This window comes from Epinephelus lanceolatus, chromosome 21 (genome assembly GCF_041903045.1).
Source record: "Epinephelus lanceolatus isolate andai-2023 chromosome 21, ASM4190304v1, whole genome shotgun sequence".
In the NCBI taxonomy this organism is placed as follows: domain Eukaryota; kingdom Metazoa; phylum Chordata; class Actinopteri; order Perciformes; family Serranidae; genus Epinephelus; species Epinephelus lanceolatus.
In genome coordinates this window covers 5,778,200-5,806,009 of record NC_135754.1, presented here as the reverse complement: position 1 = coordinate 5,806,009, position 27,810 = coordinate 5,778,200, and the positions used below count along the sequence as shown (strand labels likewise).

The 27,810-nt window shown below is 40.4% G+C and overlaps 1 protein-coding gene across 3 annotated transcripts in view; it reads right to left on the bottom strand.

Annotated features, from left to right (window-relative positions):
- Positions 1–27,810, bottom strand: part of LOC117247121 (rho GTPase-activating protein 23-like) — a 92,214-nt gene that overhangs the window by 34,982 nt on the left and 29,422 nt on the right. The window contains exon 1 of one of the 3 annotated variants that reach the window (XM_033611372.2): positions 23,349–23,530. The exons of the other annotated variants lie outside the window; for them this stretch is intronic. Coding sequence (XP_033467263.2) covers positions 23,349–23,402 — 54 coding nt within the window. The 5' untranslated portion in view covers positions 23,403–23,530. Of the gene's footprint in view, positions 1–23,348; positions 23,531–27,810 lie in introns of those variants that run through there. 3 annotated transcript variants of the gene reach the window in all.

The window sequence follows — 27,810 nt, the reverse complement described above, 5'->3', positions numbered from 1 at the left end:
TTGTCGACAACTGTTGTCATTCCCAATCTGAGCAAACACTCTGCCAGGCTATAATCGAGCTGATATCGTATAGTCTGAACCCGGCATCAGAAAGAAAGCAACTAAGTGTATTTACTTAAATGTTAAACTGTTTCTTTAATAAATAAGATTAATACTTGTTAGTGGCAGTCCTGTGTGTATAGTAAATGTTAGAGCAAAATTGTGACCCAGTGTACATGGCGTGTCTGTGTATTTGTTGTGTATGTCTGAGTCAGAGTGTGTCTAAGGGAGTAAAAGATTATTACAACCAAACTGTCAACTAGTATAAATGTTTGTGCTTCTTGAATGACCCTAAATGTGAACGCCAGACTATGTGTGTGTGTGTGTGTGTGTGCACGTGTCCATCCTTCTCTAGCCCTCCACAACAGCTCTAGCAGTGCTGTCAGCCCCTCAGTCCTCTTCTCATTGACACCTGAGAGCAGCTACAACAACAGACAGCCAGAGAAAGAGAGAATGAAGATAAAGAGGGAGAAGTGGGATGTAGACGGTAAAAGAGACTGACGTCCATGCAAACATCATCCAGCAGCCTCTGTATCTCTCATCTCCTGTCCTCTTCCATTGCCTTCTCTCTCCTTTACTCTTCTTTCATTTTTTATTACTCTTTTCCAGCACTTTATTCTCCACTTCTCTACTCTTTATTTTCTATTTCTTTCCCTTTCATTCTTAAAGTTACAATCTGTTCGATCACTGTTTTGTTCTCTTTGATGGCACCTAATGGCAAGTGTGTTTTTCATCTGTAGTCATCGCTGCTAGCAGAGACCAGAAAAAACAATGCGCCACTTTAAAAACAGGGGAGCTGAAGTGCAAGTCTGTTGCGTTTGCTCCGCCTACCCTCTCTGGTGGACCAACCACTGCTGGGTGATGTAAAACTTGTCACTAACTGCGCCGCTTGTGACTTTTTCTGGGACTGTGGCCACAGATTTTCAGTTAGTTATAATGCAAATCCAAGAATTTTTATCAGTGGCCATACAGTACACTCAATCACCAATAAAAGTCTTTGAGATACTATTTTAAACCTAAATGTTAAACAAAACCAGTGGAGGCAAAGTTCTGCTGCGTGAAACCAAACAAACTGTGAACATTATTCTGGCACTATTGTGCATGAATGAGTGTAGTTTTAAGAAAGGCATTGTGACCAATCTGTATACTTATGACTGTTTTCCTGACTGCAAGGACTCATAATCTTGGAGGAGTCAAGCCAGAACAAAAATAACATAATGTGATGTGTGAGTCAGAGGAGAATATGCATCTGTTCTGCCCTGATGCTTTATGCCTTGGCTCTGGAGCTCAAGGCGAGCACTGCTGGTATGAGGGTGACACACCACATGATGTCTGTGAGTAGAAATGCTTATCTCTGGCTGTCTGACTCTCCATTCAGTTCACTTTATGCAAAACAAATACAAAACACCCACTACCAAAGCAAAAACCACACATTTAATCCAATATAGTGATTCAATCTGTCAATGAATAATGTACAGTAATGTACAGTGTATGTTCAGAGTTGGCCTTGAAAAGTTCTAAAGTTGAAGCCATTAGAAAATGGCAGACATTCATAAAGACAGCTTTCATGCCATCTTTAGTTTGGCTGTATCCAAAACCGCATACTATACTAGAAGTACATACTGATATTGCCAAAATGTAGTATATAGTATGCAGTATGCAAACAAAAGCAAAATCAGCAGTATGCAAAAAATACCCGGATGTCGTACTGATTTGGAAAAATTCCACAGTATGCATCAGACCAGTCTACCTCGCCTACTGTTTTCCACAATGCAATGCGCCCTTGACCGGGACCAGTCAATTGTCGTAATGGCGGACAAGAGTGATCAAGCCGGGAATACCACGGAGATGTTATTATTTTATTAAGCTTCATCCCGTACTGTACTGTGCGCGTGATATTATTTTATTAAGCGTCATGCCAAATCTTTGATACCTACCTGACTTAACGTACGTAGAGATGCACTAAATCATGTTGTCTATAATGTAGCTATAATAAAAACCCAAGCTTGTGTAGCTTAATAAGATAAAACGAAATTCAATATAGACTGATCTGTTCATTTTAATACATTTATATTTAGCCTATTGAAATTGTGATGTCTGTACATAAGAGCCCCAGAGGTAGCGCTGCTGTTCTGTCCAGTAAAAACATGAAGCTTCACTTTATATTCAGACAAACTAATGTGGCAGCTACAATTGTTAGATTTCATCTACCATGTGTTGGGGATCTAAACGGTTACTTTTACGCCTGAAAAAATATTAAAACTTAATAAAGTGACATATTAACAGCACTACAGCGGAAATTAAAACAGCTTTTAGCCTGCTTTGAACTCTCCACTGTCGCTGTCGGCTGGTGCGAAATGCATTCTGGGATACTTGGCTGTATACTGCATACTGCGAACGGTCTGCTGGAATGGCATACTGCATACACATTTTGTATGCAGTATGCAGTACATACTGATGTAGAATGTAGTACATTAGTATGCGGTTTCAGATACAGCTTTTGAGTCCTGCCAGAGGGCACCAACAGCACAGCCTCCACAACCTCAGTCAAAATCACTTTACCATTATGTTGAATACTGTGGTTCATTCTGTAAGTCTAGATAAGGCTGGTTTATCTATAAAAAACAATATATCCTCACACAACCATTCGTATGATATCTTATGGAAATGCACATATAATGGTTCGTATGATATCTAACAAATTAGTGGCCCACAAATGGCATTGCCATGTTACGTACCTAACATAAAGTTACATACTTTGCCTAATGTTACATACATTAGGATTAGGAAAGCAAAGTTACATGGTTAGATTTAGGAAAGTAAGGTTACGTAGGCTAGGTTTAGGAAAGTAAAGTTATATAGGTTAGGTTTGGGAAAGGACACATGGCTGGAAGCTGTCATGTTACGTACTTAACATAAAGTTACATGGTTAGGCATTGTCATGGTTTGTACTTACCGTAAAGTTACATACTCAACATTAAGTTTCCTAGGTTAGGTTTTAGAAAGCAAAGTTACATAAATTAGCTTTAGGTATGTAAGTTAAGTTATGTGGGTTAGGTTTGGGAAAGGAAACATGGTTGGGCGTTGTCATGTTACGTACTTAACGTAAAGTTATATAGTCAACATTACATTTTGTAGGGTTAGGGTTAGTTTAGTTGAGTAAAGTTACGTAGGTTAGGTTAGGAATAAAAACATGGTTGGTCATTGTCACATTATTTACTTAATGTACTTAAAATTATTTAGGTAAGCTTTAGGCAAGTGAAGTTAAGTAGGTTAGACCTGGAAAATAAAGCTGCTTAGGTTAGGTTTAAGAAGAGAAACATGGTGAAGCCTTAAAATTACCTTAAAATAACTCAAAGGTGACTTAGTTTCACAAGGTCCTGAACAGCGGTCTCCAGAGGTAAAGACTTGTGTTTGTTTGACCAATCCACCACCCTAACCTGCCTCCTTACAGAAACTTTTGCTGTTGACACTACTTCCTTCTTTACTCCTGTCAGCACATTGGTCACATAATCACACTGGTGATTATTTGATTATCTGGATTGTCATCGAACTACTGGCTCTTGATTATGTGGGTTATATATAAATTCTGGTGCATTACTTTCTATCGGTATACATGCAAACAGTGCATTAGAACAGCTTGAGAAATATATATATTCTTAATAGCTGAAATCTAAACTTACAGAAATATTGCAGTTTCAGTTTATATGTCAGCCTAAGTGGCAGTACAGAACCTAAATTGGGTCTGAGGTCATCTCCACATACTGACAACTTGATTTTTACACATGTCCTGCTTCATCCAAGGGTGAGAGATGAAAGATGTCACACTGTCTTTACCTCTGTCTTTAGCAATATAAGGAGCTGAAGTCCTGACATTAGCTCCTGTGGCCTCTGTCACTCGGTGCAGTCTCACTGCAGGTTTTCTCCAACACTTTTTCTGAAAAGTATATAAGTGCTTCTTGTGTTTACTTACCATATTCTCAAGACATTTTATACAGAAACTGCCATTATGCAGGCTTTGCTTTTTAACACTGAATGTTAAAATGCCAGCAAAATGCTGCTCCAGTGTGTAATTTTAAATAGCACACCAGTGTTAAGCCCAGTTCGGACAAAACATTTACAATGATACAAGACAATTTAGAGCATTGCAGGGAAAAGTTGCAGTGATGTGAACTGGCCCGTCTTAGCTTGACTCAAGCTGGCTGATGGTGTCACCTGCGACTCATTTGCCAGTGGCTGGTTTTAGAACAGAGGCACATCACCTGCTCCAACAGCCAATCAGTTTCTAGCAAAGTCCGCTGCTCAGGTCTTTTACACACTGTCAGCTGTTCCATCAAAGTACCAATGGGGGGCTCCAAACTCCCTCTCTTTTTTATTCTTTCCCCATTTCGTATCCCACTATCACTATACTCATTCATTTTCTTTTTTTAAAGATATTTTTTGGGACATTTTTAGCCTTTATCTGATAGGACAGACAAGCATGTGGGGGGGGGAGAGAGACATGCAGCAAAGGGCCACAGGCTGGAGTCGAACCCGGGCCGCTGCAGCAATGGCCTTGTACATGGGACGCCTGCTCTACCACTAAACCACCGAAGCCCCTCATTCATACTCTAAGATGCATTTCCGCCTCAAATAAGCTGTATAAAAGGGGTTTAAAAGACAAGATCATCTTTAACTCACAATTTCAAAAAAAAAAAAAAGCTAAACGAATTATTTGTCAGCAAAAAGCTACAGCTCCCATCAAAGTTTTCCAGCAGTGCAGCATATCTGCAAAACAGACTGCAAAACAATGATATCACAATACTAGAATTTGTAATATTGATATAATACTTTGAAAATATCAATGTTTGATATAATTTTCAGTCAACAGCAGAATGACAGTAGTAGAAGAAAAACTTAAACTGTTGAAATTTTCAAATCTCAAAAGCAGGCAATCCTATTTCAGTGGATCAGTAAATGTTCCAGACATGTTCTTAAAACCATGTTAGACAACTTCATGCCAATCAAATTCTGTACAATGACACTGGTAAACTATATTTTCCAAGAAAAATGGAAAACATATTTATCCCATACTGTGTTCTCAAAATATACAGAAAATCAATATGCAAAATGAATACACCATATCTTGTTGATATCTGAATGAAACTCATCCACTTTAGTTGAGTAAGTTGTAAACTTTGAGGTCAAGTGAGTACTTCAGTTAAGGGAGAATGAGGAGTGGGAGAGAAAGCAAGAGAACAAGTGGGAAGAAGAACAAAGCAGAAAGCAAGGTAAATAAAGAGCTGTCAGCCAGAATCTCAGTCTAAAATGGAGAAGAGGGGAGAGAGAGAGAGAGAGAGAGAGAGAGAGAGAGAGAGAGAGAGAGAGAGAGAGAGAGAGAGAGAGAGAGAGAGAGAGGAGCCACTCAACTAGACACAAGGACGATGAGACAGAGGAACATAGAGAGAAAGAGATCATCCCTGTAGGACAGAGAGGGAGGTTAAAATCATGTCACTTAGGCTACAGTGAACTGTGAAAACAGCAAACTGTGATTTCAAAACTATAACAGGGAAAAGTCTACCGAGATAAACAATGAATGATGATAGAGAGTTGAATCAATTGACTGAACTTAGACAAGAATAACAACTTTCTGTGTCACGTTTGCATATTATACTGCCTACAGAATGTTGCATCACATCGCAATACTGCATCCAGGATGTTAGCTACACGTTTTTGGGCTGCTCCCACACATGCATGTTAGATTAACTGTGACTCTAAACTGCCGTAGGGGTTAATATACTAAACACCTAAACTCAACACTTCTGTTTTTACTCCCATTTTTCACAGGTTAAGTTAAAGATTTAGGAATTGTTTTATGCAATAGACATATATATCTCTCAAATTTTGGTCGCAAATCTGTTAATAGTTAGTGTTAGTGAGTTAATCTTCGGTTGTGCAAAATATTTGTCTGGGTGGCTGGCTAATGGCTAATTTATGTTTATTAGATAAACACCCCCTTTTTTAAACATTTCTACAGTAAAAGAAGTGTGATGAAGATCCTGTCTACTAGGTGTGTTGGGTCACCATACAGTAATGAGATGCTGACAGTAAGAAGCATTTCAAGCTGTGTTAATCAGTACTTGGCCATTAGGAGGTACACAAGCTGAGAGGCACTTTCACATTAAACATAGTAATCTGATTAAATTTTAATATAAAAAAGATTAATGCAGCTTTCAGTGAACCATGTCAGTCTAAATGCTGTTTCAGCCTTTTTCTTCCTGACAAGAGTGGAAAAATACTGAATATTGGAATTAATTTAATATCGCCACTTTTAATGATCTTCTTTCTCATTCGTTCCAAGAAAGCACACATGAATTTAAACTGGCAATGGTTTAGGAGAGAGTGACGGAGACAGAGAGAAAGAGAGGCAGGATGAATAGAGGGATAAAGAGGAGGCTCACTAACTCACTAACACAGCAGCAGCACAGGACACTGAATAGAGTCACTGGAGTCCCTCAACAATACCACACATGGGACAGATCAGTGATCCAAGCACACAGCACACGCAAATGCTGCAACACACACACACACACACACACACACACAGGCACTCTAACCACTGGTAAAGTCTTCAGATAACATTTCACTGGCTTCACTGAAACATTAGTAACTACAATTTTTGTGTTTTAGAAGTAAGAGTTGTTACTAATTGATCCTACTAAAAATATTACCCATTTACCAATAACAATAACTGGTTACACAAACCATGGTGTTATTTCCCCCAAAAGTTTGTGGCTGTACCCTCTCTTCCGTCTAAAATCATCCGTTTCCTCTCCTGAGACAGATCAGGAAACCAAACTGTTGACATCCAATGTCTCATTCTATGATACTGGCAATATTTCCACGCAGGGACAGACAGCCTTTCTAATCAAACTGCAGATATCAGCCTCCAACTCTGAATAACTTTCAACACTGTTTTTGTTTTCTTAAATAAACTACATGTATTACTGTCTGGAATATTTTCAGGTGGGATACATAGAATAAAAAGTCATGGATGAAGAGTCAAATTAGACTCAGCATGATCTCTTTTTGAGCGCTCTTCCATATTTCACAATAAATTGCATTATTATCACTGGCTTTTGCTGTGATACCAAATTCTGAATTTTATTGTGAAATTCATGCAGGTAAGTATAATAATTCTACAGGAGCATACTGCTAAATCACAGTAATCAGATGTACATAAACTGTGACGTTACAGTTTAATTCAGTAATTTACAGGATGGTAATGTTATATCAGTAATACAGGCATAACTACTGTGGGATCACAGTATACATTTCACAACAATTTACTGTAAAAATGAACTGTGATTTACTGTGAAAGTAATGCAACTAGCAGCCAGTAATTTACTGTACATGTACAGTCAAATATTTTTTGTGTACTCAAAGGTTGTTGGTAGGCCAAGGAAAATTGTCCATATGACTTCAGCATTTTACCAACAAAACAGGCTACTTCTTGTATGTATATTAAATTCTCCCCTTGTTAATGTTTCGACTTTTCTATCATAATTTACACAGGAAAACAGGTTCCTCGTAGTAAGTCATGTTTATTGTGTCATTTTTCATGCACGTTATCACCCCACAGTGGAGAGCACAAGAATATAGTTTCTTAGCAACAAAAACTGACACATTATTTTGAAAAAATGTATCATGTTGACACTCATTCACCAGCAATTTCTAAATTATAGCAGAATATAAACTGCAATGCTGGGGATTATTTCCTTCACACAGATTGAAGACACACTCTCAGTAGAGACGCACAGAAAAGAAGTGAATGAGTTTCCACTTTACAGCCACAAGTGGGCAGCACTGTATTGCATAGAGGCAGTTGCTGGCAGTAAACTGCATACAGATAGTCCTTCTCATACAGGCAGTCTACACAGCACATTTAAAACAGTAATGCTGTACACTGTTTTAACTCTAACTGCTTTTTCCCACAAACAAAACATTAATTTGAACTCATGATGCAAAGTATATATGGTACTTTATACAAGCCTGTTCTGTCATGTTATTTGTAAAGGTCTCTAACAGCTTTACATTTTACTTAGAAATTTAGACAGCCAGTTCCTCTCATCAAGACAAACCTACAAATCCAACATCACCAAGTACTGAAGTAAAGTCCCTACAATATTCTTGTATCTACTGATAATATAATAAAGCTGATGTGCTCCACAGTACACATCTTCCTGATGCCTGTCACATCACATATGAGTAACCTGACCTGTAAGTGAAAAATGTATATAGTGCACTGACCGAAATATGCTAACATGAGTAGGCTGAGCTCCGACTGGAGGCAAAAACGAGTCTAAAAGGAGAACACATGCACTCATAATGTGTCTCTGACGAAGGCGGGGAAACGTCTCTAATTGACCTATTTTTAGTCAGCTGTGAAAATTGTTCAGAGCTAAAAATAACTACAAATTCATTTTGATGCATTTCTCTGAATTGTTTTCATTTGAGACACTCTGCTGTCACTAGGCTGGTCTTAGCTCAGCTTTTAAAGCCCCTGGTGTACCCTGCAAACAAATATATACATAAAAAATTCACACTAATTTTCACTCACATACGACTGAAATGCTTGCACTGTCATCAGTGGTATAGGAGAGCAGTGCTGCAACACTAGCAGGCCGAGGTGGACGAATTACAGTAGAGGACAGGAAAGAAAGAATCTGTATTTGATAAGCTATATTTTAGCCAATGCCCAGTAGGCTTTGAGGTCAAAGAACCCAGTCACTGATGCTAAGAGTGACAATAATGGTAAATGACTTATCATCTGTAAACAAAAATAAAAACACTCCGGTTGGGTTGGCCCAACACAAACAGCAGTCAGTGACGCTAGCCTGGGACGTTCTGTAACCCTGGACCTCCAAAGATTCTTTATTGTTGTGCCCTGAGAACAGACCTGCTCTGAGATCAGCTTGGTGTAGTTAGCCTCATCAGAATGTACCTTTACTGTGGACTAGTGCTGACCACAGAGCAGCCAAGGCAGATGTATAAGACCATTGTTCTACATTAGACAGTAGCTCAGTGTGTCTGAGGAGGCAGTGGGACTAAACAGTTTGGGTATTTGTGTTTCAAAGAATGCAGCACTAGAAGAAAGGAAGGAAACAAGAGCAGAGGATACCACACTGACACACAAATTGATAACAAGGCCTCAGTAACATTATTGTTCTATACCATAAACTAGTCTGACACACTGTAAGGTACTATGTTTCTCAATAAACAATTCTGTGATTCAAGCCTCCAACAGCATGCAGATGATGTTACATACTTTCAAAGAAAGACTGTCCCAACGTGTGCAGCATTATCCTCTGAATACTGTCTCGCAGGTTTTTATCCCAACATAGCAGTTCAGAAAATGTTTGCCCTCCAACATGTTCAGATGACATTTTAACATTGTATGAACTTGTTTAAGTCAAACACACCGCCTAATCCAAAATTGCCACACAACGGTTCAGAAGATATCTAATGAATAAGCAACCCACAAATTAGCACCCCTACTAGTTGGGTTAGTTTTAGAAAGAGAATCATGGTTGGGCACTGACATGTTATATTCTTTCCATGAATTTACATAAGTTAGGTTTAGGTAAGTTAAGGTGCATAGTTTAGGTTTAGAAAAGTAAAGCTATATAGTAGGCTTAGGCGCTATCATGGTATTACTGTATACTGGGATATTTAAAAATCCTGATGGTATGATTTTTAATACCGTCAAAAATTCCAGCACTTTGGGGCACCCGGTGACGTAGTGGGTATAGCGGGCGTCCCGTACACAAAGGCAGAGTCCTTGCTGCAGCAGCCACGGGCTCAATTTCAGCTTGTGGCCTTTATGTTGTTTTGGGAGTTTTTTCGGAACAGATAACAGTGTCCTACAACCAACAAAATGTGATACAGGGGGCACTCAGGGCCAACAGGAGTGGTCACATGCAGCAGCTGTGGGAACACTACATCACTGAAACAGAGAGGACTCTGGACAAGAGACTGAATGAGTCCCATAAACAGACAACATCAGCTGTCTGTGAACACAGCATCCACTGTGCGTTTTGGTCTGTGTGTTTGCTGCATTCAAGCATAAAGATAAAAAATGAGCCTGGGTAAATGGGTAAATTCCTATTGACAGAATGATGAGCTCTGTAGCCACTTCACTTCCCTTGTTTTGAATCTGGTTATCCGCATTAGTTGCTCTGCCTTCCACTGACCTGGCAAGTTTGACAGGCGTGCTGTCTATTTTAGGATCTGCGTTTTGCTCGGAAACATGCGCAAGTGATGAAATCAGTGGATAGCACACAGAGATCTTTGATGTTACCCATCTTAGAAGCACACATCTTCAACGAGGTTTGGATTCATCAGAAGAGCTGCTTTTCTCTTGCAGTGGAATCACAGTGTTTTACAGTGGATAACAGATATGTAAAGATCCTATCCTATCCTACCTAGATCCAATGGCCTATCCTATTTTTACACTGGTGAAAGATCATTATTGTTTTAAAAGTGTAGACTATCCCTCTGAGATATTTTTACACATGACTGTCATTCATAGTATTTGATGCATGAAATGGTTTGCTCTCAGTAGAATTTCAGTCTTTTAAGTACACTGCTTTGTGTTTGAAACAAATTACTGCCCTCACTTATTTTTGAGTGAGGGCTATTGTTTTGGTCTTAAAATGGAAATATTTCCGAAATGAATCTGTATGTTGTCTAATCAGTTTCATCACAATGCACTTGAGTGTCAGGATCACTGTATACCCCCATCCCCACCAAGTGCTTTCTCATTTTCATTTTTTAAGTACTAACCAAAAAGCTAATTATGTCTCTGTTTTCACATGTAAGCTACTTGGTATCACTACTTCTTTTGATGTGAGTATTGCTGAGTCTTAGCTATGATTGTGCCAACCACTAGGCATGAAGCCAGATGGGCTCCTAGTGCCACTTTGACACCTTTGGCCCAGCTCCACCACAATAAAGCCAATCTGAGCAGTGAACAGCAGATGAGCCACTGCAGGTAAAAGCTTTCAGTGACTGACAGCTAGAAAATACTGTATCTCTGTGCCTTATACTGTACCAATCTTCTTCTACTCTTCTATCATCAAAGCTTATTTTTCTTAAGTCTCCTACAGACTTTGGGAGTCTTATAAGTTTAATGCAAGCTACACTGTGTGCCATGGATCTAATAAACTTGGGTACAAACATCGAGTTTGATGTATGCAAACATACAATGATGACGCCTACTGATTCGAAGTACGACCATCTATGTCAATATGCAAGAACATAACATCATCAGTGTGTGTTATCTATGCCGCTGTAGTAGTAAAAGAAAAATGAAGATAAACATGAATCAAATCAAGCCCTTGTCAATGGCATTTATGTGCAATCAAAAAGTCTGAAGAGGAGGAGGAGGCTGGGGAAAAGAGGCCAACTTGGCACGCCAATTTTGCAATGAGAGCTTCAAGTGTATTTATTAGCATCTACTAGCATTTAGCATGGTCGTGCGTCGTTTCCTGGTGCATTTCTATCGGTTGGTTAGCAGACGTAGGTCATAACAGCAGTCACACAGTGAGATGGTCATCCTAAATTCTGACACTGTCATAATTTTATCCCACGTTGTCTTTGATTGCAAAACCGTGACAACGGCCAACCTCTCTCACTGTGTGACATAAAACCACTGTTTAAGAGCCACAACCAAAGATATCACCATGTTTCTTCCATGTTGGGCATCTTTCGTCTGAGACAGCCCAAAATCATGCAGTGTACCGGGCTTTAGAGAAAAAGAATCGACAATATCAAGGCAGCAGAGTTCCAGATATCCTGAATTATAGCCCCTACTGTGTGTGGCAACCTTCAAAAATTCTTGATCCCGTTACAATGCAGCTTGGGCTGCATATTTCTGTCAGAACTAAACGGTAACCTCCAGGGCTTAATGATGAAGCCAACACGGAAATGCCAAAAACTGCAGTTCTTTGAAAAGCCACTTGAGGCTGGCTCCAGAAGCCAGTCAATCCCCACAGACCACAGTGTTAAAATGCCCAACTTTACGGCAGAAATAAACATGTTTACCGCCTGGTAAGAAAAACAGTATTGGTCTCTACAGCTAATTTCAACATTCATGCCAACTGTATGGAGGGTAGTTTTTTTTAAACTAACCTGTTTTTATTTTATTAAGGCTGAAAGTTATGCGTAATTAAGGACAGGCTGTCTGTTGATAGAGTCCTCAGCTTCTCAATCAGGTCCACCCCTTGCTCCTCTACAACACCACCCTCTTCCCCAAATATGATCACCTCTGGCTCCAAATCACCAAGATGGCGACAGCCAAAGTGCCAAATATGAGTCTTTAAAACAGGTGTCCACAAACCAATGGGTGAGGTCATGTTAGATACGTCCATTACTTTATACAGTCTATTGTCCAAAACCAACCCGAGTCCGAGTGAGTAGTACCCGAGACCAACCCAAGCCCAACAGGCATTCTGTTTTCTATGTTTGAACTGGCCCGAGCCCAACAGTTAATGTAAGATGAAGAACACAGTTTGTGGTACACTGTCATGCAACTATTATTACCACAGTTACAGCTTGTCTCTATGCGTTCATGCGTTGCCATGTACATAACAAACCCCAGCACTGAATAAGAGAAGCTGCCCAACCCAGATAGTAGATCCAACATTATTTATTTTTGCACTATATTTTCCCTAAAAGGAACTTGAAACACTGCGTTAAGTAGGCCAAACCCGACCTAAACCCCAAACATCCTTTGTAAATATTTGCCCGAACTTTGCCCGATCTGGCGGATCCCATTGGGCCCGGTTGGGTATCCACACTTTAGATCCTATGCAGCCAATGGCATTTCTTCATATGACCATTCCAGTGTGGTAAATGGTCCATAGAGTTATATTTGTGTCTAAATTCTGAGAGTGCAGTGGGACATTTTGAGCTTCCCTACTCCCATAGTAACAGATAATCCTACTAGCGATCAGATTAGTGACAAAACAGCCAATCACATTGCCTACCCTAATTCTCTGATTGGCTGAAATTGTGGCAGACTGTAATGCTCTGTCAGGTTAAGAGAGCACACAGGTTAAGTTGAGAGCAGGGGTGTTGACAGAGGGCAAATGAGTTCAACTCAGTGAGAGAGGTTATTATCGTTTACAAAAGTGGATAGCAGCAAACATATAAATTATCTGCGAACAGAATAGATTTTTGTTTGCTCAAATTAAATTATTCTTTGTGGGATGATCATTTTTATTCAAAATTAAATTATGTGTGGGCAAAAAAATAATCTGCACTCCCATCACATGCTCAGAATTCTGACGTAATTATAAGGACACAGTCTACATGCTCCCAGTTTGTAACACAGGCTTTCTGTTACAGATTTATGAATTTATACATTTTGTCCTCAACACAAACACACCTGCAGATTTCAAGCTTGTGAGAGACAAGCAACTGCCTGTCTCTTTATATCTGTATTAGGGATGCATGTTACTTGATTTTTTTTGCCAATATCCGATATGCCGATATGTAACATCTCATCTGACCAATAACTGATACCAACATCAATATCCACATTTTTCTCTACCTAATTTTAGTGATCATCAAGTTTCTTCTGTAGTGGAACTAACATCATATTATGCATGCATGCTGTTATCATGATGGCCTACCAGCAGATGGAGACATTAAATACAATGCTTTTCAATGTATGTAATATTTATTCATTGTGCAAAATCAGAAAAAGCATGTTGGACGATTCTTATGGGTGTCATAATGGATAACATTATTTTCTTTTATAAGTGTTTCACTTTGAGGATTCTGTCATTTGTAACTGCAACAGTAACAGTAAAGCTGACCTTTGACCTTTTGGATATAAAATGTCATCACTTCATTATTTTATCGCATCAGACGTTTATGTGAAGTTTTGTCATACTCAGCATAATAATTCTTGAGTAATGGCCAAAAACATATTTTGTGATGTCGCACTGACCTTGACCTTTGACCTTCAACCACAAAATTTGAATCAGTTAATTCTTCGGTTGAAGTGGATGTTTGTGTCAAATTTTTAAAAATTCCCTAATGGTGATCTCGCTCACAAGAACGAGGCAGATGCAAGGTCCCGGTGACCTTAACCTTTAACCTATGACCACCAAAAACTTACCAGTTCATTCTTGAGTCCAAGTGAGTGTTCATGCAAAATTTGAAAAGAATTCCTGAAGTCATTCTTGAGATATCGCGTTTAGGGAATGGGACAGACAGACAACCCCAAAACATAATGCCTGTCACCGGCGGGAGGCGTAAAAAATACTAAATTGACAATTTTAAAAATCAAAAAATAGTAGCCAGTTAAAGGCATGATACACATGCACATATGTGCACACAATCAGGATGGTACCACGTCCACCTCATTTTGAGCCAGGAAAACCTTAAATGCATCATGAGACAGTTAATGAGCTCTTTGGGAAGGAGTGGTACCTGATCCTAACAGCACAGGGCAGCAGCTGGCTGCCCAGATGGGGCCAGACCCTCCCCTAGAGATCCAGCTGGAGCGTTCTGGATTGGCAGGGTAAAACGGGGGCATGTAAACAGCCATCCACACACACACACACACACACACACACACACACACACACACAATTAAAAGCGGACAGCAGCAGTAATTGACTGCACCTGAGCACCAGATCCCTCCTGAGCACAGCTAGCCCTCTTTTGCTGTTTCTATCTGTTCATCGATCTGTTTCCATCCAGCTCCAACTGATTAAATTTTCTCTGTTATACTTTTACCTGCTTTCACCTCTTTTTCACATCTGTGAGTGTTTTACTCTTTCTCTGACAAACACACACTCACACACATACACATCATTCCATTGTTGCAGTGTAATCACCAACACTCTTTCATTGACACATTCCTGAGCAGCCCACCTGTTGGAAGATGAATGGTCCAGTGTGTGCAAAGTAACCCCCCCTCTCTATCTTACACACACACAAACACACACACACACACACACCTTTCCTCCATGGGTTTAGGTGGGAACCATCAGCATTAAACAGGGCAGTACTGGCCTCATGTCCGACCTTTCAACCTTGACCCACACTGGATCTACCCACATCATTCCTCTCTTTCACACAAACACACACATACATACACACACAAACATGCACAGTACACACAGCTTAACAGAGCTCCATTGTCACACATTTCACAGCAAGTCTCAGCCTGCCCAAACCCCCCCCCCCCCCATACACACCCCACTCACTGGACACCCCCCTCTCTGCCATACAGTACAGAGCCAAGCTTCCCAGTCTGAACAGAAACACAACAATGAGTGTTCCCCATCTGCAGCAGGCAGTGTGCTCCTGTCGCTCCTGACCAGCCCCTGATGCACACACACACACACACACACACACACACACACACACACACACACACACACACACACACACTACCGCTGCCTACTGTTAGGAGGGTAAGTGCTCGTTACAGGGACACTCCATCATTGTAAATGGGGAAGTCAATTAGTGATATTGCTTTTTCAGAGCAAATATCTTCACTGTGGATCGTACTGAACTTCCTTCATTAGCAGATACAGGAAGCCAATGCAATCTGTCATCTCTACCTGATTATACTACTATTGTACCAAGTGGCAAAATGATGGGGACATTCTTAGTGTTTTTCTCAAACTGTTCCTGCTGGACAGTAAATCCTTCCATTCACTACACCTGCATATCCTGTGCAGGATTTCCTTCCCAGCATGCACCGAGTGAGAGGTATGGTAGCCAGTTTATCACAGCGCCGCTAACGTCTATTTTAAATAGACAAAACATTCTCACTAACATTAAAGTTTCCAACTGATCTATCCTAGAAGCTGCCTTACAACTGTATTTCCATGGTATACTGACATGATGTTAGTATTTTTTATCATTTGTCATAACGTACGTTTCCATCCACCTGTTTTTTTGTATATTTTTCAAACTGAGTGTGAAAAAAACCTGAGTTTAAAAAATAGACTGAATAAAAATAATGGATGTAGCCACCGTGACCTCACAGTGTTGGTCTGTGGACTGCTGATTTGAAGCCTCAAGTTTGGCATTTTGGCTGTCGCCATCTTGGATTTTTGGAACCAGAAGTGACCATATTTGGACTGGTGTTGGGCTTGCTTACTCTAAAAATGTAACACATTACTCATTGTTTGAAACTCTTTTCAAAAGTAATATATTTACTTTACTTTTTACTCCCTGCCAACAGTAACTTGTTAGACTACTCATTATATTATTCCAATATGTCACACAAAACTGGAAAAAACTGGAAAACTGCACTTTTTCCTAGTAATTACACTTCTCATGTGCACCTCTGTGTGTCAGGGAAATCTCTGATAAGTGCAGCTAAGGCTAGATAGTGTGCAAATGATTTTTTTACCTGGGGGTCTTCTGTTGCCTTTGACCACTATTTTCTCAAAGATCTGTCTCACAGATCCAGAGTCAATCATGGAGAAAGGCAACATTTCATCCACCACACAAACCAGCCACAAACTTTACTAGTTCTTTGTCACTTGTCGCATGCAGCTGTCCACAATTAAAATCCAGTTTTGGTTGTTTAGCCAGTGCAGAGCTACCGCCATCCTCTGTGGCCGAGGAGGGCTCACCTTTGGTGGGGTGTGTATCCAGGAGCTCCTGTTTTTGTGCTATCAGTCGTAGTGAGTGTTTCAGAGTTTTTCGCAATGGAAGTCCATTTAGTACCATAACTTGGAACAACAATGCTTTTGTCATCTTTCCTCACAACAAAATTAAAGTAATGGGAATACCTCCAGCTGCTTAAGGTAAGCCTTTCCATCTTCCAAACTAGCTTGCTGTCGCATGTGCAGTATGATGATTACAAAAATGAGTCTGCTGATGTGATTATTTGTTGTATTTCAAGTCACTAGTGATGTGATAACAAAAGTTACATTGTAATGAGTTATTTTGTTTTGGTGTAGCTAGGGTATTATTACTGAAATTTTATCAGCAATTAGTTACACTACTCGTTACTGGAAAAAGTAATATTATTACTGTAACGCATTACTAGTAATGCATTACTGCCCAACACTGATTTGTAATGGGTGTGCTAGCTCTTGCAGCATCCACCACATTATTTGTCTAGCTTTGTAGTTCTGTAGGATGTGCTACCAAGAACTGCCTCCCAAGATTTCACACATTTCTTTTTGTTTGTCTTTCAAGTTCAACTGGTTCTTTGTCAGCTGAATCAATATTCATTTGTGATGTTGATGGATAAGTCAAACTTTTCACCCCACAGTCAAACAGCATAATTTGCTTAGCCAGTGTTTCTAAAACAGATCACTGTGTAAACAAGTAAATGCAAGCAAGAGCAGTTTGGTCACATGCAGCGCTTTCTGGTTCTGTGTTCTGGCTCTGATTGTACCATCAACATTTAAACATTGTTAATGCACAAATATTACATTTCATTCCATTTTCAACTGCTTATCTGAGGCCAGGTTGCGGGGGCAGCAGGCTGAGCGAAGTACTCCAGATGTCCCTCTCCCCAGCAACGCTTTCCAGTTCCTCCTGGGGGATCCCGAGGCATTCCCAGGCGAAATGAGATATAATCCATCCAGCATATTCTGGGTGTGCCCCGTGGCCTCCCACCACTTGGATTTGCTTGGAACACCTCTAACGGGTGGCGCCCAGGAGGCATCCTGATCAGATGCCCGAACCACCTTAGACTCACAAGTCAGTCTTTAGATGCTTTGCTTAACTAAAGACTGATGACTTTCTCCCTGATTTTGTGTTTAGATGGGCGGATACAATTTCAGAGTTTAAAAAAACTCCCTAAGTTAGCTGAACCAATAGTAAACCTGCAGGGCGGTCCTTCGGTGGCTCGCTGAACTCTTGTGCTTGTAAACATAGTCCCACTAGAAACACGTGTAGCTGTACAAAATGGCTCAGCCGTGCTCGCAGAAAACGCCGTCAAAGTTAGTGGGTGTTTGTCGCATTTGCGGCGACACATTCTCGCCAACTAAAAGAAACAAACATAATCTTTTACAAGGCCATGATTCATCCGTCCGGCCGGACTATAACATTAGAGGGAATCGCCTTGTTGTTTACAAATACTTCCGGGTAGAAAACCAGCAGAGCTTTTAGTTATATATATATATATAGCCTATATATCACATTTTTCACATCACTGTATCACCGTTTGGACTAATCCGATGATTGTAAAGTCTATAAACACAATGATTGAACAAACATTACTATTTCTGTGTGCATGTTTAGCTGGGCTAACCGTTAGCTGTTAGCCCTGTTAGCCGTTAGCAGTGTCTGTAATAGGTAATAACTCATTAAACGGTCCGTGAAAAAAATATCTTTTCCAGCGGATATCTTAGTTATAACATGATTGAGCTAGCAAAGCAGTTTTGTGTTGCTATGTGTGGTATTTATTCAGTTTTGGGAAATCACGATGTCTAGAAAGCATCAGTGGCTGCAGCTGACAGGGACAGCTAACACTAGCAGCGAAGCTAACATTAGGAGGTCATCTGTTAAAAGCCCCCCGTTGTCGGATATGACATGAAACTACTCCAGTTAGCTCAATAATGTTGTAACTAAGACATCCGCTAGAAAAAATATTTTCTTCACGGATGAGCACACGTTTGATAAAACGGAGTTTAATTTCTCGGCATCCATTTTCAAGCTCTCTGTGTGTTTGTTTCCTTGCGGACGAGAAAAGGAGGAGCGCACATTTCCGAGAAGGCGTGTCCTTTTCAAAAATGCAAGAGGCGTTGCTTTGTTGCCGGCCATTTTCGCTGGTGTGTTAAACACACTTTAGAAAGGAGTGTCCCCAGACTATCAGAAGGCGGAGATCTCTGATTGTCTGGTGGCGAGACTAGAACCACCTCAACTGGCTTGTTTTGATGCAAAGGAGCCGTGGCTCTACTCTGGGATGTCCAAGCTCCTTATCCTATCACTAAGGCTAAGCCCAGCCACTCTTCAGAGGAAACTCATTTTGGCCATGTCACAGTCTCATATTTCTGGTCATTACCCATAGCTCATGGCCATTGGTGAGGGATGGGACATAGATAAACCAGTAAATCAGAAGCTTTGCCTTTTGGCTCAGCTCTCTCTTCACAGTCCGGCACAGCGGCCACATCAATGCAGACTCTGCGCCAAACCGCTAGTCCATCTCACACTCCATTCTACCCTCACTTATGAACAAAACCCCAACATATTTGAACTCCTTCACTTGGGGCCGTAACTCACTCCCCACCCAGAGGGACAATCTACCATTTTCCAGCAGAGAACCATGGCTTCAGACTTGGAGGTGCTGACTCTCATCACTATTTTTAATGTTAAAAAGTGGCTGCCACCGTCGGCAGCCAAAGGCAACAAATTAGTTGCAAATTCCTCAAAATGGTTGCCAGTGGCAACCTGGCAACCATCACTGTTGAGCCCTGAGATAACAATAAAAAATCACTGAAACTATAGTGATCACAGTTTCCCAGTATGCAACCTAACTGGGCAATCAGTAAGAATTAGCCAACTGCTTCAGCCCTCAGTTCTAACTGTTACAGCCATCAGACTAAATCATCTCATCCTCTCTTTCATTAGAATTTTTCTTTATCAGTGCTCATCAGGCTCCATGCATTATGTGTGCTGGTACAGATACTCACTACATCTTTACTATCTTCATGTCTACTGTTACGTGGGTGACAATGAACTAAGACCCTCCTCTGTAGGGGTCAGTAACATTTCCTACAAGCAATCAATCAAGGATCAATGAAGGGAAAGTGCCATACAGGCTGACATTATTGGTAGGCCTACATGATGAGAATATTTGAAATAGCATTACTTAAACAAGTCTTTATAGAACACACAGGCCTATTCTGAAAGCCAGTAATTGCTGTGAAAGAGAAATGCCACTGTTTTACTCATGTGATCACATGAAGTGAAACCAGCACAAACTAATTACCCCTTACTGCCTGAGCTAAGGGCAACATTTGGCAGCCTGGCACAGGACATATAAGGCAAGAGGAGCCTGCTCCACTGAACACACAGAATCTGATGGGGGGGCCTTAGATAACCCAGACATTTGGAAAAAGGCCTATTGGCAAAGTAGGATGACTATACTAATCATGAATTCATTAAAACTGCAGCTGATGGTCATTAACAGTGTGATGAGAAACTTGTTACATATTTGTAACTTTTTCTGCTTTGGCTGAGTCTAGGGCTGTCACTTCTTTGTCTTGAAATTGTCTAAATTCCATTTAGGTGCTTCAGTTTCAGGGGCCTGATATTGTTTATTGTGACTCACAGTCACACTGTCATGACTTACTGGCATGACATGACGCTTGAATAGAACAGAACCATTATCAATGTTGTTAGTGTACACCTGTGCTTTTCCTATAATGACTAGTCAAAATGTCTGCTACAAACTAATAAAAAAACGAATTAGCTTTGATTGTGGAAAAGCTCAATGATATGTGTGAATTCAAATTAGAGCTGAAATGTTTTGTTAATTAGGCAATTGGTCGATCGACAGAAAATTTATTGACAACTATTTTGATGATCAGCCTCACTGTAGCATCAAATGATGCCTGAAAATAACCATAAGCTTCTACTTGTCACCAGAGAAAACAGTGGATTGCTCCCTCCGGATTAGGAGTAAATTGCTGAGGAGGAAGCTCAGCCAGTAAAGCTTTCCATTTACCAGTCAATCTAACTTTCAACTGGGGATGTCATCAGTTAATTGGTTTTCAATCAAGAATGTTTTTGACCAGTTATGCATGTTGGTCTACAGGTTAATTTTGCTATTCTTCAGTTTATTAGCACTAGCATTACGCTGTACCACAGTAAGTACAAAGCTAATATGGTATTCATGCTACACTGGCTAGCTAGCCGCCACCACCACCACTCCGCACTGCATACCACCAAGTCCTGGTGGGACCCAACTCCCAGCGTCACTCATTTTGCGATTATCACTGGTAACATCGTGCTGACAGTTTGGAAACATGCCCAAAACCAACAGAAAATAAAAGGCAAGACATTAACGTCACAAAACACTAAAATTTTACAACCTCTAAATGGATAGTGCTTTGAAATGCAGTGTTGAAGCTCACTGAGGAAATGAAGCCTGGGACTAAAAGGAAAGGCCTCTTTTTGTATTTCACATCATATTGGATTAAGCCTATGTCTTAAAAATCAAGTGATTAGATTCCGATTAATGGGTGACACGGTGGTGTGGTTAGCACTGTCGCCTCACAGCGGTTCTGTGCAGAGTTTGCATGTTCTCCCTGTGTCAGCGTGGGTTTTCTCTGGGTACTCCGGCTTCCTCCCACAGTCCAAAGACATGCAGATTGGGGATAGGTTAATTGGTGACTTTAAATTGTCCGTAGGTGTGAAAGTGAGTGTGAAGGGTTGTCTGTCTCTACATGTCAGCCCTGCGAAAGTCTGGCGTAATGTTCAGGGTGTACCCTGCCTCTCACCCAACTGTCAGCTGGGATAGGCTCCAGCGCCCCCGCGACCCTCAAGAGGATGGATGGATAGTTTCCGATTAATAGGTATGGGGCTGATAAAAGCAAAATTAACTGAAACTGGCATCACTAATTCCAACCCTCACCTATGGTCATGACCTCTGGGTACTGGCTAAAAGAGTGTGATCTTTTGGAGAGTTTTTGGATTCGTCCAACTGGTAGGGGACCCCAGCTTTGACCCAGAACAAGAGGGATCAATAATCTATCTCTTCTGGGTTGGGAACACCTCGGGATCCCCAGGACTTGGCCCCAGATAAGTAACAGAAGATGGATGGATGGATGGATGGAAGTAACTAGAGAGGCTACTTTACATTTTGGGGGACAAAGAACCCAACATCTGTAAAACTGCTGCCTAATAACACACTAGCTATAAACTGATCCACTTTCTCTCTATTTGTTACATTTAGAGTATTTAATTCGATATGAAAATGTCCCAGATTGTGTCTTTAAATTGAAAATTCCACCACTGATGGCAGTTCTCACTAGTGTATAACCCATGACCCTGATGCTAGCTGGGCCATGACACAATTATCCCACAGGAATAAGCTGTGAACAATATGAAAACCACACACAGAGCAGAGAGGAAAACTCAAACACTCCAAGAAAAGAACAATGTGCTGTGTGATGGCAGTGATCAAAGTGATGAGAGATGACAAGAAAAAAAAAGTCAGCATCAAGATTAGTAACAACCCTCATTAATATGTATGGTTAAATTCAATTTTCATGCTTGTCCTGATTGTTAAGAAGATATTTCTGAAGTATTGAGTCATACTTGAATGAATATTTCTCAACTGAGAGAGGACTAACGGCTACAATGTGCCTTCTGTCACTGGGTGTGCATATGTGGGCTGGCATATGGAAATACATGCATTCCAGCCCAATTTCTTATTGTCTCTCTGCCCACCCACCCGTATCTCATCTCTGCACTGGGGGGGTTGTAAAACTGTCACAGCAAAAATATGTGCTGCATTCCCTGAAATCATGGAGACATTATTCAGTTATTTGCAGAATGCAGCAGATGACATATGATCCACTGGTAGAGAAAAAAAAGGGTTGTTTTGGAGACATGAATTTGTTTAACTAACTGCAAGTTATTACATCCTGCAGTTGAATGTTTGCCTCTCTCTGCTTTCCAACAAAACGGTGCACTTGAAGTCATCACTTATTCATGGTTTAACATTATGAGGCTGAATAGCCTGCAGCTTGCACTTTTGTTTCAAGCTGGGGAATTTGACAAGTTGCATAAGACATGGACAAGTGCATGAGAACATCTCCAAAAACACAGTCCCGAGACCTGCAGGGTGTGTTTCTGGGGGAGACGGTGCATGCTGTCGCTGAGTTAAATGAGTACTGGGATGCAATGGGAGTGTGAAAACTTACTTTAATAACTGACAATTATCCTATGAGTGTGATGCAAATATGGACCATGACGGTTAAATGAAATAAAAAAAAATGTAGTGTCCTACTTAAGTTCAGTAAAGGCTTTATGAAATGCTTTCAGGTTGTTTGCGTTATGCAGAAATGCTCTCACTCAACATTGACTCGCTTATGACAGGCTAAAACAACACACGCTTTAGCTAAAGTGAAGATTAAGTTAGCACCTCGAAGATACGTTAAGCTTTATGTAGGGTTGTTGGCACTACAGGGAAAATGCGATTTACAATGGAAACACACACACACACAAAATAAAAACGAAATAAAACGGAAAATATTTTCAGTCATGACTGAGAGAGGAGAAAACACAGTCTGTTATATTCAGTAACGTTATATTCAGTTTGGACTTACTTCAGTGTCTGTGTGAGGTGGAATTCCAACAAGGCAAAAAGTAACTCCATTCATTGGGTTCTCAGCGTCTGGTGTGTGTAAAGCCAACAAAAAAATGGTTTCAAACTACTCTGCTGTCAACATTGTGGACAGACCTGTCGGTAATAGCGGCTCCTGTCCGGACTGAATGGTCCTCCTCTGCCTCTGTCTACAACGTAAACAGTCCCGCTACGAGCAGCGTCACGCGGCCATATTCAGACACAATAGCACCGGAAATAAGCCAAATTGAACTTCAAAATAAAAGCGTAAAAGAGTTCTCATTTAGATTGAAGGAACTCCAGTCCAGCATAACTCCAAACTGACTTTGTCAGACCTAACACACACACACACACACACACACAAATCAGTTGATTAATAATAATAATAAATAACTTAATTAATTACACATTATTAAAGTGCTGGAGGGAGTGTAGCCATATATTCTATAACTGTCCTGTGATAAAAGTATATTGACATGAGATCAGCAGAGAAATTATTAAACTGGATATTTGTATAACATTATTAACATTATTGCCTCACAGCAAGATGGTTTCTGGTTCAAACCCAGGGTGAGGGGTTCAAAGCCTGTGGTGGGGGAGCCCTTCTGTGCAGAGTTTGCATGTTCTCCCCATGTCGGTGTGGGTTTTTTTCTGGGTACTCCAGCTTCCTCTCACCATCCAAAGACATGCATGTTAGGTTAATTGGTGACTCTGAATTGGCCATATGTGTGAATGTGAGTGTAAATGGTTGTCTGTCTCTATGTGTCAGCCCTGCCTTAGTCTGGTGACCTGTCCAGGGTGTAACCTGCCTTTTGCCCAATGTCAGCTGGGTAAGCCATTATGGAAAATGAATGAATGAATTACTCTGCTTGGAAAAAAAAAATCCAGGGGAGAAGTGGAGGGATGTGTACCTCATAAGAATATTAAAGATACCTGATGAAGAAATGGAACAACTTACATACAACATTAAAGGAAAGGGGGTATTTGCCAGAAACTGGTGGTCCAAATGGAAGACTAACAATGTGACAGATAATTAGTAGCCAAAAGAGGAAGCACAATGTATGCATAAAACATGAAAGTGAAAGAAAGACGATGTTGTCAAAATAATAACAATAATTATTTTGTATAATTTATTTTATCAATCAATCAATCAATTTTATTTATAAGCCCAATATCACAAATCACAATTTGTCTCACAGGGCTTTACAGCATACGACATCCTGTTTTTAAGGCCGATGTCACCTTGACGTCAGTTTATTTGCTGGAGGCAAAACACAATTTGCCATCATAGGACTATGAGTAAGACAGGCATCTTAAAATGTGGTCTTGTGATATTGGGGGCCAGAACAGAAGGAGTCATGGCTCAAAACTTAAATTTTATCACATACCAGCCGCCACTGCCTGTCAACAAAAGCAAGGACAACTATAGTTAAAAGTGACAAGCTGAAAGGACTGGATGGAGGCAATCGCACGTACAGTGCACACTTCATATCAGGATAGGGAAAATGTATTTACTGTTGTAGAGTAATGTTATGTGTATTAAAGTTATCATTAGGGTATTATGTCCACCTAATCAGAAATTGGTGAGGTAATAAGAGTTATTAATTGGAGAGGTATTAAGAGGAATATTGGATTTCTAACTTTTCAGTGCATTAGCTAACGCTAGCTTCAATAGCAAAACAAATCAGAGGAAACTGTTCAAGTGTCATCCTCTTTTGTAAGATTGGCATAGTAATCAACCACAAAGCCAGCCATCCCACCTTCAACAATCCTGTCATATCATCCATCCACTGAGTGAGAGCATATGCATCGGCCAGTCTGGTCCCGTTGGTCAGTGTTTACTCATTCAAGTAACTCATGGTCCCAGAGAGTGAATGACCTGATATAGTGTGTTCGTAAATTCAGTATGTTGGTCAAAGAAATGGAGCGTTGTAGTTCTATGTAAATTAATTAATGAAGGATTAAATTAATCACACATTCACTCTGCTCGGCAGTCTGCTGCTTCGACTCCCCAGACAGAGTGACCACAGTGCGCTCTGTCACTCTGAGAGTGCATTTCTCTGGATAACTGAATGGTACGAGCGCTCCAAATTCACAAATGGTCGAGTTTGTGCCAGAGTGAGTATTTCTGAATGCACCACTCACATCATCTTCCTCCTTTATCTACAACAAGCCAACAGAACTCGCTAGCTAGCATTAGCTAATGTCCGGAGAATTGTTTTGCCTCCAGCTATGCTCCGCCCACCAAAAAACGTCATACTGTGTACTAACGGTAAAAGGGTCTATAGTCTAGTGAAAATATTGTAGCACACTTGAGTAGCTTACATGGATCTTGTACAGTGGACAAATAAACTGACCAAAATATGATTTGAGGAATTATAAAGAATATAAAAATCCAGAAAGCATTTTCTTTCAAAACATATTTGCTTTAAATGTTTTGTTGCTGTTGTTGTTGTTGTTGTTGATGATGATGATTTTGGGCAACACATTCTCAGTCCAACCTTGTCACATATTGACGTTTGGTCATGGACTTTCCATGTCCACATACGACGCGCAAGGTACCCTGGGTGCGTTGGTTGTTGACGCTCTGGGACAAGTTCTGCCTGTTACATGCATTGTCTTCATGACGTTAAGCTATAATGGTAGTTGGCTGCTGATGTTTAAGGACTCCTTTTTTCGTTGGTTTCTGATGCCGCAAGTCGTAAGTCACTGCCCCAGCACTGGATTTCGATGACTTCAGAGTGAGACAGGGCTCTTTTAGGAGACAGGCTTGTCACTCCATCACATAGAGGTGCAGCATACTGGAGCCTATCAGTTAGTTCTCATTACATGACACCTATGGCATTAATAAACACATCACTGGAGGTGCATAAAGAGTCAGTCTGTTAACATAAACACTTTTCCTCTATTTTAGAAACTCTAAGTTGTTTAAAATATTTACCATGGAGTTCCTGTCTTGTCTCAACAAAAACAGAAAGCTTCAGATCTTGTTCATGCTGTCAGTCTACCCTCTGCCTCCTGTTTCAGTACAATGCTTTGGAACTGGCAGTTTCATGTATTACAACTCACACTGTGAAATGGCATTATTTTGAAAACTGAGCATGCTAATTTTGCATCTGAGCCACGTGAGTTTGTAAAGTGACCTACCTGGAAAAGGCAATAGATAGTCTTGAAACAGGTAAAAAGGACAGTTATTCTTTTTCTTTTAAAATTACCATGAAGTAGTGGCCTACGTATTCTTTTGAGAACTTATGAGATCATGAAACCACCCCAGAATCAATTTACTGAATTGAAGCATGCAGGGTTATTCTTCACATTTGTTTTGATAAAAAAAAAAAAAAAACATTTGCAAGATTTTCTCCATGGCTTTCAGCCCCATCTCATGGCCGTCATCACAGGATGGAGGAACTGAGCAAAGTCCTTCTGCTGATGAAGGCCATGAGGTGACTTAAAGTGTGTATGATTTAGGGGGATATATTGGGAGAATATAATGCACATTGCTGTGTTTTCATTAGTTTATAATCACCTAAAACTAAGAACTGTTGTCTTTTTCTTACCTTAGAATGATCCCTTTATATTAACATACTGAGTGGGTCCTCTTCTGCGGAGTCCACCATGTTGTCTTAACAGTAGCCCTGAATGGACAAACCATCACTGGCTCTAGATAGGGTCATTAGATTTTTGCATCACCCCCCTCTAGTTCTCCTACACGCTTGGCACACAGAGGAAGATGAACTTCTGCAACCTCACCACTAGATGCCACTAAATCCTACACAGTGGACCTTTAAGGCTCTGGGAGACAGTCATTTTTATCAAAAAACGGAGATGTCTTAAAGAACCATACTGGGGAATTTTGCATACACTAATGCTGACCATTTATTACATGGGAGAAAAAGACTGCACTCAGAGACAATATCAGGCCAGTCACCAAAATGTTGGCATTGTATGTTTTTACAAACCATGGATATGTTACATTTGTACACTTTATATACATATCATATCAACATTTCTAAAGTGACGTAGTTCAGATTACATGTATACAAGTGGAGTTTATCATCAGAGGGCAGAAGGGGAGGGTGGATGTTGTGACACCTTGATTTAAGGACGGCCAGACAGCAGCAGACCACTGTTTTAGACCAACAAAGAACTTGCAGCTGCATCTCAGCCTCTGCTGGATGGAGACATGATCTGTTTGGAGACCAATAACAATGAAAACAAATGTGGATATTTAAATTAAAAAAAACATCAGTTAACATCACTTGACGTGTGCATTTTTATCTGGTGGACGGATTTCTCAGTAAAAGTTAAGTTAAAGTATGATTTGCCGCGCACGTCCCATTGACTCCAGTAGAACTGACACCAAAGTCTGACTCCTGAAACACTGTCATCATGTCTGTTCCTTCTTTCATCTTTTACTTGTCCTGTCATAAATATCTCGACTCCAA